The following is a 19,658-nucleotide window of genomic DNA, read 5'->3' as shown; positions in this document are numbered from 1 at the left end:
TATTATTAATGTTCTACTTCTGATTACCGTACCACGTATGGGAAGTGATGTAAGGGGTGTAAGGGAATTTTGTATTACTTTTGCAACTTTCCTATTAGTCAAAAATTAGCTAAAAATAATAATTTTAAAATGACTGTAAGGAACAAATTGTTTTAGATAATGTAGGGTTTTTGTCATAAAAACTGTGAGGGTTCCCTCTCTTGCACTGAATACAAAATACTACCCATCACCCCAATCAACACAAATGCAGAAAGACAACTATAAGAATAATGGCTAAGACTCACCAAGCACATCACTAAGTGTCAGGAACTGTCTGGCATGCACAACCCAGTTTAATCCTCACAACAAATCCAAGTCGGAAGGTACCAGCATCATCAACAATTTAGAGATGAGGAAACAAAGAGGTCATAGGACTTGTCCAAGGACACAGATAAAAATCTAAGAGTTGGGATTCAAGCTCAACAACCAAAGCCACATAGTTCAGTTCAGTTGCTCAGTCGTGTTCGACTCTTTGCAACCCCATGAATTGCAGCAAGCCAGGCCTCCCTGTCCATCACCAACTCCCGGAGTTTACCCACACTCATGTCCATCAGGTCAGTCGGTGATGCCATCCAGCCATCTCATCCTCTGTCGTCCCCTTTTCCTCCTGCCCCCAGTCCCTCCCAGCATCAGGGTCTTTTCCAATGGAGTCAACTCTTCATATGAGGTAGCCAAAGTATTGGAGTTTCAGCTTCAACATCAGTCCTTCCAACGAACACCCAGGACTGATCTCCTTTACGATGGACTGGTTGGATCTCCTTGCAGTCCAAGCGATTCTCAAGAGTCTTCTCCAACACCACAGTTCAAAAGCATCAATTCTTCAGTGCTTAAACCACATAACCAGGACACAATTCTACCATCCAAAATAAAACACACTCATTTGCAGTCAATCTCTTAGTAGTAGTGTTAAGACAAAGAAAAACTAAGTCTATGATAATAAACCTCACCATGAAGCCAATCTCTCAATATACCTGAGATTCAGACTTCTGCTTGCTTATGGTTGCTGACAGGCGGAAATATAAAGATGCTGCAAATGTAGGTATAGTGCGGACATCGAAAGGCAGTGGATCTCAGTTCTCTCTGCTCTTTTTAAGGGTCATCAAATCTGGTCTTCTTGTTGAACAGTGGGATTAGGAAGAACTCCACTGAAAACTTTAATAAAAATTATAGCAAAAACTTGCTTTCACAGCCCACTGTTTTGACAGAGCTCTAGGAAAAAAATATCATCTAGCTTCCACATACAGTTTGTGAAATTTCAAAACTGGTGCAGGGTGCTAGGGCATGCTGTACTTTTCCAGGGAAAGATATTACATAAATCTAGCAAAATAGTTTGTGACAAAAACTTGCTTCATATTCTTGCCATGACCTTCAGTTCCTCAGTCCTTCCAATTTTCCTATGCTGTAACTCATATATAGCTCCACAAGACGGTGGAAACTGTGACTGTCTCAGAGAAGTGGAACTGAGTACTAAGGAAAAAGAGGATAATTCACGGCAAGGAGAGCAGGTATTTGGGCCAGTAACATAATTAATCACAACCCTCTAGTCATTTTCACCAGCAAAGTTTAGAAAATTCACTTTTTACCATTTATTCCTTTGTGGTTTTTTTGCATTTTATACCATGAATGGATTCCCTATTCAGAAAATACAATGCTTATTTTAAAAATACAACTCCTAGAATTTCTCTGGCGGGTACAGTAGTTGAGACTTTGCCTTCCCATGGAGTGGGTGCAGGTTCGATCCCTGGTCAGGAAGCTCAGATCCCACATGACTCATGGCCAAAAAAACCAAAACATAAAACAGAAGCAATACTGCCAACAAACTCAATCAAGACTTTAAAACTGGTCCACATTAAAAAAATTCCTCAAACAATACAGGTCCTTAAAAACAATTAAATTCAAATGCATATGCCCTTTGACCCTGCAACGTATAACTACTGTATTTCTTCTATGAGTATACCCATATGTGTATCAACTGCGACGGGTGCCAACTGACTCACAGCATCATTGTGAGAACGCAAAACTGGAAACAACCTAAATGTCTACCGACTGGAATTGGGAAAATTAATGATGCAGAATCTATGCAACTAGAAAGAGGATGATACACTAAGTGAAAAATAAAAACAAGATGCATAAAACATGTATAGATACTACCACTTGACTTTTCAAAAGGGGAAGAATATATATATATATATATATTTCCCTGTAAAAATTATCTTTCTGTGTAAAACCAAAAAAAAAAAAAAAAAATCTCTACCCAAGAAACCTATAGCTTCAATTACATCTGCATAAAAGAAGTATCAGAAGACAGGGCAGGGAGGTGGGAGGGAGGGGACATACATATATCTATGGCTGATCCATGTAGATAGACGGCAGAAACCAACACAATATTGTACAGCAATTATCCTCCAATTAAAAATAATTTTTAAGTGTTAAAAAAAAGAAGATAGGGAAATCTTTCTCTTTTTATATCCTTTTGTGTCTTTTGAATTTTAAACCCACGTGAACCTATTAAATATTCCCCCAAAATTAAAAATACTAAAATAACACTTAAAAAAGCAACTCCCTGTGTTTGCTGCCACACTGCCAGGCTGGACCCTCAGACCCCACTTCTTTCTCTCCTTCAGAACATTCTTTCCCTGGACTCAGCCCCTCAGCAGGTACGCTCTGCTCCCTGGCAGCTAAGCCTTGCTGGGGGCAACGACCAGATCGTTATGCTGTACTGTATCACTGATCCAGATATCTGCTACCCACCCCTGTGGGAGGACCACACACACTGCCACCCTACTGCTATCAGACCTGGCCACGCCATTGGCTTTGGCTGATGAATGTGACAAGTGTCACTTCCGGTCCGCAGTTTTAAGCGCCAGCTCATGACCCTGTCATCTACTGCAAGATCCACAAGTCCCAGACAGGAGCTGCGCCGTCATCCTGGGTCCCACTGACCATGTGGGAGCAACCCATACCTTGGGTCAGCAATCCCACAAGACCACACAGTATGAGGAAGAAAGAAACCTCTCTGCTCTTAAGCCACAGAGATTTTCAGGTTCTTTGTTATCCTAACAGAGTTTATCCTCAACTGACTAAACAATCACACCAACTAATTCAAAACAAACCAAGATCATCTAATAGCACGTGGCCACTAACCTCTGTTCTACACTCCCCATCTCACCACTCTACACTGTCCTCATCGGTAACACAAAGATAATAATAACAGTGCCTATCTCACAGGGCCACTGAGGATGAAACAGCTCAGCATGTCTAAAGTGATCCCTTTATGTAGCACTTATAATTACTTATTGTTACTTGGTTTATTCTCATTAATAACCGATAATTACTCAGATATGTAACATGGCCCTTCTCCTGTGTCTCTAAGAAACAAATAATATGCTAGGGTTTTTTTAGCTGCTAAATACTCTTTATTTGATGCTACACATAAACCACACTAAAATGCCTTTCATTAAGTAAAAGGCAATATTTTAGATAGAGAATTTTAATTAAATTGGCATAGTTAAGACCAAAAAGATAAAGTGGACATTGTCAGTGTATCTTCAACCCTTGCCTTAACATACTAATTGAAACACACTTGAATCTTGCTCTGTTCTATGTAACAGTAAAGGTACTGTCTCAGTATTTTAATATATTAATATAATCAGTTCTAGAAATCTACATAACCAATCCCCTAAAGGGTTGGAGAAGGCATTCACCACCTCCCTGAAAAGGTTAACATTCCTTATTCACATTCAATCATCACTTTAAAAGAGGAAGAGAGTGATAATACATGTTGAGCCAGAATTACTATCAAAATTCAAAAAGCTGATCATATTCATTTGGCCACAAACCAATCTTACTGAAATCAGGACTGTCCAACAGAAATATTCCATCAGTCATGCATGATCTGAATTTTAGTGTATGAGATCAATTTAAACATGGTACACACAAAAACTCATGAGACATTTCTGTTTCATAATAAGTAAGACAGTGGCCAACGATTACTCATTAATAGCTTTTTTGAGATAAGTTAGCAAGTCTTCCCTTTCTTTCTTCTCTTTAATGTCAGCAAAGATCGTTTTTGTTCCAGGGATGTATTTCTTGGGATTCTCCAAGTATTACACCAGCGTCTCCTCTCCCCAGGTGATGCCCTGGTTCCTGCTGGCACTGGTGTAACAGAATCTAGCCGCCTGAACTGTCTTTCACTCAAATGGACATGAAAGTTCGGCCCAGTTTTGTGCTTGCCTCTCTTTTCCACAGTACGGCACTGGGCACACTTCTGAACAAAAACCTCCCAGTCCTTCTCGACATCACCCATTTTTAAATCATTCTTTCTTCGTACACAACTGAGAGGTCCCTGCTCACAAGCTGAATGTCCTGCTCTCTCTACGCTAGGGTCTTGGTACCATCTAAACATATGTTCTCCCTCCAGGTCTCCCGTCTCCTCTCCTCTGCTGTCCTTTCCCTTCTGTCTACTATTCCCCAGCTGCACACTGGATCACCTGGGGAACTTTTAAGAAATACCTATGTCGGGGCCCCAACCTAAACCCAGTATTGTGTTGGGCAAAAGCAGCTTTATTTTTTCCTTGTAAGAGTTTAAAAATAGGCAAAGCTAATCTACAGTGCTAGAAGATAGAATAAAAGTTATGCTTGTGTGTGTATGCTTGTGAGAGCAGGAAGAAACAGCAAGAGTCCAGAAGAGGACACAGGGGACCTCCAGGGTGCCAGTGATGTTCTATTTCTTGATTTGGGTGCTGGCAGTACCACTGTATTCACCTGCGAAGGTTTACCAAGCTAAAGTTCTGATCTATGATATTGGAAGTATATGTATTTTACACTTCAAAAAAAATCTGTACTTAAAAGGGAAAGAAAAACCTGCAAGGACTCTTATCCCTGACCACTTAAATGTCATTCCTCACCCTCCAAGTCGAGGCTCTTAAGACACACTTCAACTTCACCCTGTCTTTCCACTCTTGATCCTATCTGACCACTCTGTTGAGCCCCAAACACCTCTGCACTCCAGTATCTCCACCCACAGTATTCACTGCATGAGACATCTTCCCAGCTGGCTCCCACTGATCATTCAAAGTCTATCTCTTTGTCTTGTTTCCCCCTTTCTTTCATTTCAAGATTAAATGTCATTTCTCTTACAAGACCTTTCCTGATCCTTCTTTCCACTTCTATCCATACCACAAATGATTTGGCCCTCTAAGAGAGATTTCTTGCATAGCACTGTATAATTCTATAATACACTGTCCATTTTTATTCACAAGTATAGCAGCATCCATCTTACCCCTCCTCTTTCACCTCTAATGCCAGAGACATGGGTTCGATCTGCAGTCCGGGAAGATTCTACATGCTGTGGGGCAGCTAAGCCCATGCGCCACAATTACTGAGCCTATGTGCTGTAAAGCCTGTGCTCCATAAAAAGAGAAGCCATCGCAATGAGAAGCCCGTGCACCATAGCTGGACAGGAGCCCCACTTGCTGCAACTAGAGAAAGCCCGTGCACAGTAATGAAGACCCAGAGCAGCCAAAAAGAGAGAGAGAAAGTGTTGCAAAAACAAATAAATATATACTCACTTGTGGAATCTGTGTGCTTTTCCCACATCCTGTTTCTCCAATGATCACTAGTGTCTGATAGTTTTCTATCAAGTATAATATGTGATTCCTCAGCTGAAAAGAAATATAACCAAACAGTGTAAGTAGACATACATTTTCTCAAAAGACCTAAACAAAGATATTCAAACATTACGAAATGAGCTATCTGCCAAAGGAAAGGACATATTCAAAAAGAACTACCGAAACGTATTCCTAATATCTATCAAAATGTATCTCAGGCACTGTTGGTATCAGTACAAGGCAACACAATTGCAACTGAAAATAATAACTTATCAAAATATATAATGCACATACTCCTGGATTCAAGCATTCTACTTTTAAGAAGTTATCCTGATACATGTGAACAAAGATGTATATACAAGCATACTCATTGCAGTGTTGTTTGTAAGTGCCAAAAATCCAAACAGCCCATATGTTTATCAACAGGGGAGTGACTGAACAGTTATGAAAAGACTCCAATAAGGGAATAACATGTAGCCGTTAAAAAGAACAAATGCCTATTTGTACTGATGCGGAATGGTCAATGAGGTCTGCAATGGTAAGAAAGCAAAATGCAGGACAGTGTGATAATACATTACTATTTATGTTTTTTAAAAAAGGGTAAATACATATATGCTTCTTTACATATAAACTACTTTGGGGAAAAGCAAAACAAGGCACTGCTAACTGTACTGTCTCCAGGGAGGGGAAGAAAGCGGGGGGCAGGGAGCAGGCATATGAGGAACCCCTTTAACTTCGTGCAATATGCATGGATCACCTTATTTTTCATTTACTAGCTGGTGAAAACAAAAAGAATATGCTTTCATCTCTACCTCTACAGACAAGTGCATAATAAAGCAACTACACGTTACATCTATATTTAAATTGGGCCTTCCTTCACCCATTCAGTGGGAGCAGAAATGCTAGTTTGGCCACTGGAAAGTCACAGCCAACTCCAAGATCCCATGTATTCAGTTTCAGAATGTATTTTTTGTACCCACATTTGATTACAGACTCACTCAATGATCTGGAAAGTCATGATGATGTTCCATAAATTCCCAGTTTGAGTAAAAGTCTGCCAAATTCTTACTCTCACCACTGTTCAACTCATCTGACTCCACAGAAGACTGACACGCACGATGCTGCCTTATTGCTTAAATAAGGTACTGGGGCTGTTCGGGGGTTCCAATTTAGCATTACTTAGGGTCTAAATAGGAGAAGGAAATGGCAGCCCACTCCAGTATTCTTGCCTGGAGAATCCCAGGGACAGGGGAGCCTGGTGGGCTGCTGTCTAGGGGGCTGCACAGAGTCGGACACAACTAAAGCGACTTAGCAGCAACAGCAGGGTCTAAATATGTAATTCTCCAGTTTTAGTGTAAAAATCTTTTAGGAATTTTTATTATCTATTTAACAGATATTAAATTGATATTTAACTATTTGTTAAAAATAAAGATTCCTAGCTCTACCCTCAGGGTTTCTGACTCAGCAGGGCTATGATAAAGTCCAGGAATTTGGCATTTCTGCAAACACCCAAAGGAGATTCTGCTGCAGGCAGTCTCATGACTCATCTCGATGCTTTCCTGTCGATTGCCTGGACTCTGCACTTTCTTTTGGGTTAGTTTTAGGCAGGGAAAGGTTTGGGTTCTCTGCAGCCATTTTGTACCTGATATCTTGTCAATCTATCTGCTGAATGGATGAATGGATGAATGGGTGGGTGGTCAAAGACAACTGAAAGACACTGAATATAGACAGATACACACATAGCATTCTAGGAAAGGGAAATAACATAAGAAGATAGAAATAAGCAAACTATATGAACTCGATTCAAGAGGTGCTAGAAAAAGCCCATGAAAGGCTCCAGGTTTGATTTGGAAATGAATTTATTTATTAACACAAGAGGTGTATGTAGTGAGGGCTTTCAACGCAGAGTCAGTCTGGGCTTTACCTAGGAGGCAGTATGTGCTGTGCTGCAAGAAAACTGGGCAGTGGTATACCAGAGTGATTTAAGCGTGAAGAAACTGAAGGCATTAATTTACTTCATAGGCTAAATATGAAGCACTGCAAATGGATATCTGCACACAAAATGATGTGTGACATTCAAGAGATGACAAGATTTCCAGTTTAGAGACTGGGGAAATGATGGTACCATGAACAGGTACAGGCAGGGAAATCGAGGAGAGCTAGTGCAGAGGACCAGACTGAGCTTCAGCAAGGTTTGGGTTTAATGGAATAAGAATACAAGCTTGCATTGCAGTGTCCAGGGCCCAGAGAAAATGACAGCCCATGGGAGGCAGCCAACTGGAATGTCGCCTTGAAATGGCACTGGGGAAAAGGGGGATGAGCCTTAGATTTACTGCTGCTTTAGTTTCAACTTCTATCTTTAAAGCTACTTTCACTTTAAGTTTTAATCGGGGTGTGGTGGCGAATGAGTAACTTTTATCATTTTCGTCTCCTGTGCTGTACTAGGTCACTTTGGTCATGTCCAACTCTGTGCGACCTCATGGACTGAAGCCTGCCAGGCTCCCCTGTCCATGGGATTCTCCGGGCAAGGATACTGGAGTAGGTTGCCATTTCCTCCTCCAGGGGATCCTCCAGAACCAGGGATCGAAGCCGAGCCTCCTGCATTGCTGCAGATTCTTTACCGGCTGAGCCACCGGGGACGCCCTAGATTTATCTCTACCATCTTACGAGATCACAACTGTGCTTAAACTCTGCTTTGATTTTTATCAATAACATACCTCTCATCTTACCATTTTTAATTTCATCAATATGTTACCATCCTTTTTTTTTTCTAATCTGTTGTTTCATTTATTGTATTTTACAAGTACAGCTGGTGGATGAAGAAGAGTCCAGAAAAGTAAATACTCAGTAAACAATAATTATCCTTGTACTTAGATGTGTATTACATGTCAGGTATTTTACTAATTAATGCTCCATGTGGATTATGGCATCTGGTCCTCATAACAATCCTATGAGGTAGGTCCAATATTACAGAGAGGAAACAGAAGCTCGGGTGCTGAAGTAAGGTCACACAAGACACAAATGATGAAAACTGCCTTTGAACTCTGAAGTCTAGCTCAAGTCTAGACACTTCACCCCAACTCCAACTGTACCCTCCATGCTGAACCTATAATCTTATCTTCTGAGGGTCAAACTGCTTTACATTCACGTATGATGGCTGAGGTTAATCATCTATAGAAGAAACCCAGAGATGGTCAGCAGGGGAGTGACTAAAATGTCTGGGGTCACAGAAAAGTCTGATGGAGGTGACTTGGCTACATTCAGAAGGCGGCTGCTTCAAATTCATTTGGAGAAAGAACATATTAATCAAAGAGGAATTTTTAGCACAGTCTAGACAAAGAAACTATCTAAGTGCAAGAACCTGACGGCTTTCACCCAACACTACAGGAGAAAAGATAGACACCAGTGCTGGGGGCCCCACCTACTTGAGTCATTCCAGGGGCCTCATACGAGGCAGCAGGACTTCATTACCCTACATCAGGGGCTACAGGAAATAAATATCCTTCAACTGTATCTAATCCACCTTTAGCTCTGAGCCCACTTTCTGATTACAACTTGACTTTCCATGTGGACTTGGCAATGGGGAGAAAGTGTGTTCATGGACTGTATTCTTTGTACCGGAGAACCATGGCTAACTGTAAATGAATATACTCTGATTTCTAGTTTAACACTTCGGTTTCTTACAGATGAGTGTAAGTCCATTTCATGAGACTAATAAAATCATGCATCTGGATGTGCACGTGGTATGTAATAACCACACCCAAATGCCATCACTCTCCCTGTGGGAGTTAACATCTTCAACTGAAACCACCTGCTGCGGCTGCTGCTGCTGCTGCTGCTGCTAAGTCGTGTCCGACTCTGTGCGACCCCATAGACGGCAGCCCACCAGGCTCCCCCGTCCCTGGGATTCTCCAGGCAAGAACGCTGGAGTGGGTTGCCATTTCCTTCTCCAATGCACGAAAGTGAAAAGGAAAAGTGAAGTCGCTCAGTCGTGTCCGACTCTTCGCAATCCCCTGGACTGCAGCCTACCAGGCTCCTCCGTCCCTGGGATTCTCCAGGCAAGAGTACTGGAGTGGGGTGCCATCGCCTTCCCTGGAAAGAACTTGGTATTTCTAATTAATCTCGTGTCAAAAAATATGACTTAAAAAGAAAGCTAAAATTGGCCATATGCCAGTAATCTACTGAAAATGGATCCAGGAAAGTTCACTGTGCTGTTTTTTCTCTACTTTTCTGAATGTTTGAACTTGTCCATAATTGAAAGCAAAGAGGGGAAAAGAAGAATGTCACTTCATTTTTTCCAGTTTTTCCAATATGTAAGATCTAATTGAAAAAAACCTTAAGGACTTTCCAGATTTCTAAGATTAACACACAAGTATTCTGAAGACACCCTTCAGATAGGCCATCTCTGAGCTCACTGCATTCTAAAGGATCATTAACAGTAAGAGGAACATTATTCACTTCAGTGCCAAGTATAAAGCTACCGCAGGCTGCTTCGGGCCAACGACTGAACATGCTTATTCAATGTACCTTGAACACTGGCAGCTTCTGCCTCTGCTGCTCTATAGAAAGGGCAGCATAAGGGTTGTAAACAACAGTTGTTGCCGAGTTTTCAGCTAGACTTTGTCTCTCTTCAGAGATGCTGACACCTGGCCCCTCTGTACCTGCAACAGAAATGTTTTTGGTGGTTTTTTTTTTTTCCAGATTCTCTGATACAAGGAACAGGAAAATCATGAGAAAATTACAAATTCAAAGACGAAGATATACAATGGAAGCCGTGCGTTTTATTTCAAACCACTAAGAGAAATTTCAGGAAAACATTTAGAAAAGTACCTGTGGGACTACAGAAAAACATCACGCTGGTGTCAAGAACAAAGGAGATGGCAGTCCCATTGGGCTCCAAATTGTTTACACACAACTGTAGGTGACGGAGGACAAGGTATTGCGTTCTGGTCATCAGGCTGGGATTATTACCAAACTCTTAGTGAAAGTGGTGGGAACCCACCCGGAATTAGCTGAAGCAAACAAAGAATCCTAACACCGTAGGATGGCAGCAAGGTTCAGGGTCAAGGGGTACCAGGGACTCAAACACTGCCTGGCCTTTCTCCTTGTTTCTCTGCTCCTCTTAAAAAGCTCCTTTCAGTTCCTGGGGCTGGGTTCTCTACAGGAGCTGGAATCAAGGCTGCAGCCAATGCCAGAGCTCAGGCTCACAGGTCCTCCACCAATCATTCACTCACTCATCCACCGAACAAAGATGGCTGTGCCAGAGACACAGCAGTGAACACTACGGATGCAGGCCCCACCTTTGAGCAGCTGACTTGCTTCTCTTAATCTTCCTTCCAAAGGAAGAAGACTTAGAGCATGAAGTGGTGATGGAGAAAGACCCAGGGAGGGGGACCGGGAGTCCCAGGTGTGTGCTATTTGGAAGGTGGGGATGGCTTTCTTTCCTCTAGTTTAAGGCCATTGCCCCCACCCCCACCCCCACCCTGATCCAGTCAACCATGGCCCTGGAATGGGCTACAATAATTGGCAGCTTCTATTTGAGTCACAGAACTGAAGTGGTTGGGAAGGAAGTGTTGGTCTACTCTGCTGGGCAGATTAAACACCAGATACCCACAATAGCTCCTTTTTTTAATTATTTATTTGGCTGTGCTAGGTCTTGGTTGCAGCATGCAGGATCTTCACTGCAGCATGCAGGATCTTTAACTGCAGTGTGTGGGATCTAGTTCCTTGAGCAGAGATTGAACCTGGGCTCCCCTGCGTTGGGAGCAGGGAGTCTTGGCCACTGGACCACCCAGCAAGTCCTACCACAGTGGCTTCTTGGTTAAGAACAGTAACCAACTGGAGCTCAGGGAGGAAAAGAATATGGAAGCCACATGCTGCCTGTTTGGAAAACTGTTTGAGGTCCTATGGATTTTTAGCCTGAAAAGGAAAATGCCTTAGGAGTAACATGGGTTCCATTTTTATGATCAGCCTCTGTAATTTGTCACACCCAATTGTTCATGCATCCCAAGAGAGAACTCAAGAGTTGAAGTAAATGGTACAGGGTTCAGAATTCAATTCAACATAAGGAAGGTATCTCTAAAAATAAGACTTGTTCAGCACAAGAGACTGTCACCTTTGGGAATTAATAACCTCCCTAGAAGTTCACAGCCCTCTGTGAGGGGTACTTCGAGAATAATTACCCAATACTATCATCACCCACCCAGGTTTTCTGAATGCATAATCCATGACGCTATGTAAAAGTGCAAAGGTTTTGTGATCAGAATACTTAGCCCAGTGATTTACTTTTACATTTTTTGAAGGGTCCCAAACCCCCCTGACAATCTAATAGAGGCTATGAACTCCATCTCCTGAAAAATACACCGGAGAGTAATTCATGAGAACACAAAAACGCTGGAGGTCCACAGACCACCCCCAGAGCTAAATTCAGAATCACCGCTGTAGTTCTCTGGTCCCTTTTCCATTTGTTTCTAGGAACATAGTTGTGTTCCAGAGGTCCAAGACCGTCAAAAATTAGGTAAGTGGGGCACTACTACATTGTTTTTGCCAAAATGTTGACCTTCCTTTCAACAAGATAAAAGACAGAACAGGACTTGGAACAAAGCCTGCACTCAAAGTGGCACATTTCCTTTCCTTTCTCCCCTTATTATCGCTGCTGCTGCTATCGCTACATTGGATTAATTCCTTGTGATCTTCACTCAAGAAAACTAGAGCAAAGAAATAGCTTAATCTCATCAGCTCTGCTTTTATCCTGAATTCTCTTCTTTTCAACACATTTTAAACCTTTATAGCGCCCTTAGAATCTTTTAACTGCTCCTACAACGTCTCACCTCCTCCCACTCCAAGATTTAATCCACCCAGGTGTCTTCCTGACTACCCCACCCCTCCTGTCTCTAACCTATAGCCAAGTTCACCTCGGTACATGCGGTTATGAGGTCTTTTACAAGAACAGCTGCTGTCAATCAATGAGGAGCACGTCTCCTCCATACAAAAGACTCCATTCAGCCAAACTAGGACTGCTTCCTGGCTGTCTATACATCCCATGGTCCATTCTGGCTGCCTAGGGTTTGTTTTCCCTTGGGAATATTCTCATGCTTAAATGAGTAACAAGTTTGTAATTCTTATAAATTATAAAGGCCTTCACCTCCCCATCTATAAAACAAGGTTGATAACAGCACACCCCCTCCCCCTCTTCAGCATTCCTTCTAACCCAATTTTTCAGTTTAAGTGGTGATCCATCAATGGGTTATAAAACTCATGAACTTCTTTAATATGCTATGCAACTCAATTATTTTGGTGTTTTGGATACTGCTGAGGTGGCATCCCACTCTGCCTTTGTTCATGCTAAACTAGAAATAAAACAAAGTATCAGAGTGCATTCCAAAAAGCACTGTTGTTTCTGTACAACCCTCTTCAATTGTGTGTGTGTGTGTGTGTGTGTGTGTGTGTGTGTGTGTGCGTGCTGGATCATGGCACATTTCTTGCTGTGTATCAGATCAAAAACTCTTCAAAGCTGTTGCTATAAAGTGTTTGCCAGACACGTGGTCAAACACTGATTTATCATTAATATCTGTTGAATGAAGGAAGAAAAATGGCCAGGCCCTTCTGATTCACTTGGACTAAAAAAATCAAGTCAATTTTTTTTTTCTACACAAAACTCAGGCAGCTCATACAAAGATCTTAAGGAAGAGATCACAAAATGGTAGAGATCACAAACTATGAGGTCCCCAAACATGCCATCATTAAAATGTTTGAAATCGTTCATTTAAAACATGTAAAAATTGACCATTCTAATCTGGGTGTTGAGGCCATGTGACAACCTCTGGGTGGGACCACTCACAGCTTCCTGCTTTAGACAGGATATTGTATGCTTCAGGCTAATCGACACAGGACACACTTGAGTTTGCCACAGTTCCTACCTCTCCTTACTGCTTCCACCTGGCTGCTTCACTTATTTAGATTGTCCAAAAGGCCCCTGTAGCTACCTGAGCTTGTGACTCCCAGCCTGTAGGACACATGCTCCTCTACCCTTACCCAGTCTCAGTCACTTCCCTGACCTTCACTGTGTATTTCTCGTATCCTATTTTCACATCTTTAACTTCAGTTTCCTCATCTGTAAAACGAGAGTAATGCCTCCATCACAAGACATCATGACCACTTAATAAGATGATGTAAGTAAGTAAAAGTGACTAGCACAAAGTGTCCAGTAAGTGTCACCAAATTCATTACAATTAATGACAAAACAGTTTACCTGGACCAGCGGTTCCCAAACGTTAATGCATACTGGAATCACCTGGAGATCTTTAAAAAATACTGATGCCTGGTTCTGAGCCCCTCTAGACTTCTCATCTATCACCATGGAGCAAAACTGAATAGGAGGACTTTTTCAAAGCTTCCCAAGTGATTCAACTACACAGCAAAATTTGAGAACCACTGACCTAGATAGTCACCAAACCCAGAAAGTTGAGTCATTACTGACTTCACCTTCCTCTATATCTGCCTCTAAAATGTCTCTCCAATTAGGTCCCTGCCTACTGCTCACACGCCAGAACTACAGTTTTCAATATCCCTCCTCGGTTTTAGTAGCACCGTCTCATAAGGGTGTCCCTGACCCTAATTTCCTCCCCTAAGCACTGTGCACATCAATGCCAGTTATCTTCCAAAAATAAACTAGATCATGTTATCTCCTGCTTAAAAACAGCAAAATCCGAATTCCTACATGGAGACTACTCACAGTGAGGCCCTTACTCACCAGTCTGGCTTCACGTCCCACCATGCCCCATGCTGTGTTGTTGTTTAGTTTCTAAGTTGCATCTAACTCTCTGTGACCCCATGGACTGCAGTCTGCCAGGCTCATCTGCCCATGGCATTTTCCAGGCAATACTGGAATGGGTAGTCATCTCCTTCTCCAGGGGATCTTTCCAACTCAGAGATCGAATGAACATGTGTTTCCTACGTTGGCAGGCAGATTCTTTACCACTGAGCTACCTGGGAAGCCCTGCCCCAAAACATACCCTACCACTAAGCATCCCCATGCTACTCAATTATTTTGGTGTTTTGGACACTGCTGAGGCACCACCCCACTCTGCTTTTGTTCACGCTACACACTTTAGAGTTCCATTCTCCTACCTCTCCATGGCACAAAGCCTTACTTGTGCTTCAGCGTTCACCTCAAAAAAATCACTGTCTTGATGAAAGAGATCTTTTCCACACATTCAACCTCTCCCTCTGGTCCATCTGTGTGTGCGCTTACTCGTTCAGTCAACTTTTTGTGACCCAGGGACTGGAGCCTGCCAGGCTCCTCTGACAACTGAATTCTCCATGCAAGAAGACCCGAGTGAGTGGCCATTCCCTTCTCCAGGGGATCTTCCCAACCCAGGGACTGAACCCAAGTCTCCTGCATTTTACCATCTGAGCCACCAGGGAAGCCCTCCTCTCTCCAATAATTCCATGATATAATAGTTAAATATGTATCTAGGGCTAAGAGCGTGACATGTATTCTCAATGAATCATCAAAACAATCCTCTGGGTAGGTGCTTTGCCCATGTTACAGATAGAGTAACTGTGGTTTTCCCAAATCACCAAGTTAGAACACGGCAGTCAGGACAGTCTCGACAGTCTGATCCTAGCAGAGCTCCTCTTCCTTACCACTCCCTTTTTCTGTCTCACTTTAAAATCTCTTAAAGAGGATATCCAACTTCCTATTACAATTGAGAGAGAGAAAGCATAAATCTTGAGAGCAGAGCCTTGTCATCCATATTTGTCTCCTGACCACAAGGCTAGGTGTTCAGTAAGTAAAACTTCAGTGAAAGAACTAAACAATGGAACAGAACTCTGGGAGTAATCCCATGTTCTTTAACCAAAAGAGTATCTTGCCCTGATTTTCAACAATTTATTCAGGCCTTTATTGTACTTAACACTCTGACCTGTTATTAAAGGCTCAAAGAAATAAGAGAGAGTATCTCATTACCTAACTGGATCTTAGTTTTGGCTGCACATAAAACTCAGAATGGATAATTGGCTGAGGACTTGAAATGCTGAATCACAGAATCATAAAACTCGTTAAGTAACAAACTAAAGATTTTAAAATTGAATTAACACATCCCTTGCTTGGGTTTTCTTCCGCATCACTGATATGCATGGTCAGAATTTCAGGGAATCACTCTAAAATACCCTTGAAAACCTTCCCCTATATTACCCTTCTCTGTCTTGTTTCATTTTTGCTGCAATATACTTTACACATCTAGACCTACAGAGGTTCAAGTGGTGGACAAAAGTTAGTTGGCAATGATTAAGAAACTTTTGTTTTTCACAAGAAACTGATGGAAGGGGAGGGAGGGTCTGGTACATAAACGTTCAACAAAATCTTGATTAATGAGTAAATTCAAACAAAACAAGCAAACCATTTGGCGGCTGAGACTGTGTTAGCCTGCAAGACGGGAAGTGGGTGACAGCCAACACGGAGAGTGTTCACTTCTGGCAGACACACGGGGTGGACAAAAAGTACCCTAAAACAGACTAAGATACTTTCCCTTTTAACGAGCACTTACTCTACGTGAAACAACGCGCGCACGTTCTCCTTATTCTAGCCCACATGATAGGTGTTATTATTCCTCCCATTTCACAGATGAGAAGGCTAAGGCTAAGGAACTTTTTCAGAGGAACTCTACTACTCTACGGCAGAGCTTAGAATTCTAATCCAGGCAGTCTGATTTCCTAACCTGAACTCCTAAACCCAGAGCAGCACCACCTGTCCAGTCCCAGCGTAGCCCCAGGGCGGTAAAAGGACACGCGTGGGCGCTTCAGCTTTTCTCCATCTCACGGGTTGGGCAAGACAGGCACCAGGAGTGAGGAAGACGAGGCCCGGGGAGGCTGAGAGGCTGTAACGAGGTCACAGAGAATTTCTGCCCAGGCTGGAGGCGGATCCCTGAATCCCTCGGGACCACTGTGCACGCCTAATCTTCCGAGGCCACCAGCGCGGCAATGGCCAACCCGCCGAGGTCAGGGCTGCAAGCAGGGCCGCAGGCCCCCGCAGGCTAGCCGTGGAGCCAAGACCGAAGTCGGGCCGCCGCATCTGCCCAGGGTTCCGCCAAGGGCCTTACCAGGTCGCCAGAACTTCACCGGTCCCACGGGCGCTGCCATGCTGGGGTGAAAGGTCACGAGGAAGGCTCCACCCCTCCGCCGCGCACCAGCCCCCGAAGGGGCTGGGGGGCGTGGCCCGTGAGGAGCCTGGATCTACGAGGTTCCGCCGTGTTACGGCCACGCCCCCGTAACCACCCCCTCCGAGCCACGTGATCTAGGTTTCAGCCCCGCCCCAGACCCGTGTGATCGGCTCCGCCATATTGGAGGGAAGGGCGCGCTTCTCTTCCTCTTTAGAGTAGCGGACCTGGGTTCTGAGTGGCCTTAGGAGTTTGGGGTGGCCCGGAGGGCGGCAGCGTGCTGCGGGAAGGTTGAACTTGGCAACAGACCGCTGGTCCGGGAGTTTGTCGCCTCCTGCGGTACGCGGTGGGCAAGGAAGCAGTGCATCCCAAATTAACATTACGTTGTAAGCTATCCCGGGTGTGTTATTTCTTTTAGTCTCCTCCACATTTTCCGATTGGAGGATAATTGTAACTACCTAGTGGATTTTGTGGTTCAGTAAATATTGGGCGCCTATCGTGCGGCCAGGCATTGCAGTTTTAGTCTCTTTCATGAGTTTCTGTCCCAGAGGGGAGAAGCGAGGGTGTCCTGGGAGTAAATGAGTAAATGCACGATAAGCAGTGGTGTTTGGGGTCTTCCCTGGTGGTCCCGTGGCTGGGACTTGGCATTCTTAATGCAGGGCGCCTGGGTTGCATCCCTGGTCCGGGAACTAGGTCTTGCATGCCGCAACTAAGACTAGGGGCAGCCAAACTAAAAACAAAGTCAAAAAAAGACCCTGAGAGTAACGCTGAGAAGGGAGAATAGATTGGAATAAATTAGAAATGGGTAGATCTGTTAGGACATTGGCCCAGTGTTTCCTCCCGTTTCACGACCCATGTTTTAAATGGGGATGGGAAAGTCGCTCAGTCGTGTCCTACTCTTTGCGACCCCACGGACTGTAGCTTACCAGGCTTCTCAGTCCATGGGATTTTCCAGGCAAGAGTACTGGAGGGGGTTGCCATTTCCTTCTCCAGGGGATCTTCCCAACCCAGGGATCGAACCCGGGTCTCCCGCATTGTAGGCAGACGCTTTACCCACTGAGCCACAATGCTGACCTCCAATCCAACCCCGAATCAGAATATCTAAGGGTATGTCCTAAAAAACTGCGTTGGAAACGTGCTACAGAAAATTCCAGTAACCTATTTGAGAAAGATTCCACTAGCTGATACGCTGGAGTAGAGGAAATGATTAATGGGTAGGCAGCTAATTGGAGGGAAGTGAGAGGGTTCAGAATCTATGTATTTTAGAGCTGTGAAGCAAATTCTCATTCCTGGAGAGAAATGATGGCCGTGGAAAAATCAAAGGCTTTGGAGACAAGTAGAATTTGGAATCCTCACTTTGCCTTTCCTAGCTGTCATTTAATCTTAGTTGTAAATGAAGTTTAAAGTTGTTATTAAATGTGAGAACATGTAAGGTAGCCTACAACATAGGACATGCAATCAATGTTTGCTGTCAATAGCTCACAGAGCAAATCCACCAGGGGGAAAATCAGAACTTACACATATACACACATTTTCCAACTATTCCCTTTATTTCCGTAAAGAAAACAGGGTTCCTTACATGATCATCTCTGCCTAAAATTCTCCACTGATCCTTTAAAATATCCTTATGTCAGCTCTAAGGCTTCTCTAAATTCACAACCCAACTTCAGTATTCTCCTCCTGCAGACTCAGAACCTGTGTGCTGCTTCTGTGATTTAACACTCATTTAGTTAAACTGTAATCTGTCTCTGTTGTTACACTGGAAGCATCTGAGAAAACACGTCATATTATTACAACTCAAAGCAAAGTTCCCACTGAGTGATGTATATGTGAACACCATGCTTTATAGTTTTAATTCTTAATGACACTGACCCTTCTTTATTTATATTTATTTTGGTCACACTGTGCAGCATCACCCTGCTTATTTAACTTATATGCAGAGTACATCATGAGACATGCTGGACTGGAAGAAACACAAGCTGGAATCAAGACTGCCAGGAGAAATATCAATAACCTCAGATATGCAGATGACACCACCCTTATGGCAGAAAGTGAAGAGGAGCTAAAAAGCCTCTTGATGAAAGTGAAAGGGGAGAGTGAAAAAGTTGGCTTAAAGCTCAACATTCAGAAAACGAAGATCATAGCATCCGGTCCCATCACTTCATGGCAAATAGATGGGGAAACAGTAGAAACAGTGTCAGACTTTATTTTTTTGGGCTTCAAAATCACTGCAGATGGTGACTGCAGCCATGAAATTAAGAGACGCTTACTCCTTGGAAGAAAAGTTATGACCAACCTAGATAGTATATTCAAAAGCAGAGACATTACTTTGCCGACTAAGGTCCGTCTAGTCAAGGCTATGGTTTTTCTGGTGGTCATGTATGGATGTGAGAGTTGGACTGTGAAGAAGGCTGAGCGCCGAAGAATTGAGGCTTTTGAACTGTGGTGTTGGAGAAGACTCTTGAGAGTCCCTTGGACTGCAAGGAGATCCAACCAGTCCATTCTGAAGATCAGCCCTGGGATTTCTTTGGAAGGAATGATGTGAAAGCTGAAGCTCCAGTACTTTGGCCACCTCATGAGAAGAGTTGACTCATTGGAAAAGACTCTGATGCTGGGAGGGATTGGGGGCAGGAGGAGAAGGGGACGACCGAGGATGAGATGGCTGGATGGCATCACAGACTCGATGGACGTGAGTCTGAGTGAACTCCGGGAGATGCTGGCGTGCTGCAATTCGTGGGGTCGCAAAGAGTTGGACACGAGTGAGCGACTGAACTGAACTGAACTGTGCAGCATCTGGGATCTTAATTTCAATCATGGAACAAACCCATGACCCCTGCATTGGAGGCTTGGA

At 43.4% G+C, this 19,658-nt stretch overlaps 1 protein-coding gene and 1 pseudogene across 2 annotated transcripts in view; both read right to left on the bottom strand.

Annotated features, from left to right (window-relative positions):
- The window catches only part of DHX35 (DEAH-box helicase 35), a 68,199-nt gene extending 51,409 nt beyond the window's left edge, over positions 1-16,790 (bottom strand). The window contains exons 1-3 of one of the 2 annotated variants that reach the window (XM_068987241.1): positions 16,751-16,790; positions 10,176-10,309; positions 5,610-5,702 (exon numbers count right to left, since the gene is read on the bottom strand). In XM_068987241.1, the coding sequence (XP_068843342.1) occupies positions 5,610-5,702; positions 10,176-10,309; positions 16,751-16,790 (267 nt within the window). The remainder of the gene's footprint in view (positions 1-5,609; positions 5,703-10,175; positions 10,310-16,750) is intronic. The other variant, XM_068987242.1, reaches the window with a different exon arrangement.
- LOC138091657 (cytochrome c pseudogene) lies at positions 4,029-4,345 on the bottom strand (annotated as a pseudogene).
- Positions 16,791-19,658: the final 2,868 nt, after the last annotated feature.

Source organism: Capricornis sumatraensis, chromosome 15 (genome assembly GCF_032405125.1).
Source record: "Capricornis sumatraensis isolate serow.1 chromosome 15, serow.2, whole genome shotgun sequence".
NCBI lineage: Eukaryota > Metazoa > Chordata > Mammalia > Artiodactyla > Bovidae > Capricornis > Capricornis sumatraensis.
The sequence above is the reverse complement of the archived record's forward strand: the minus strand, read 5'-3'. Positions and strand labels throughout refer to the sequence as shown.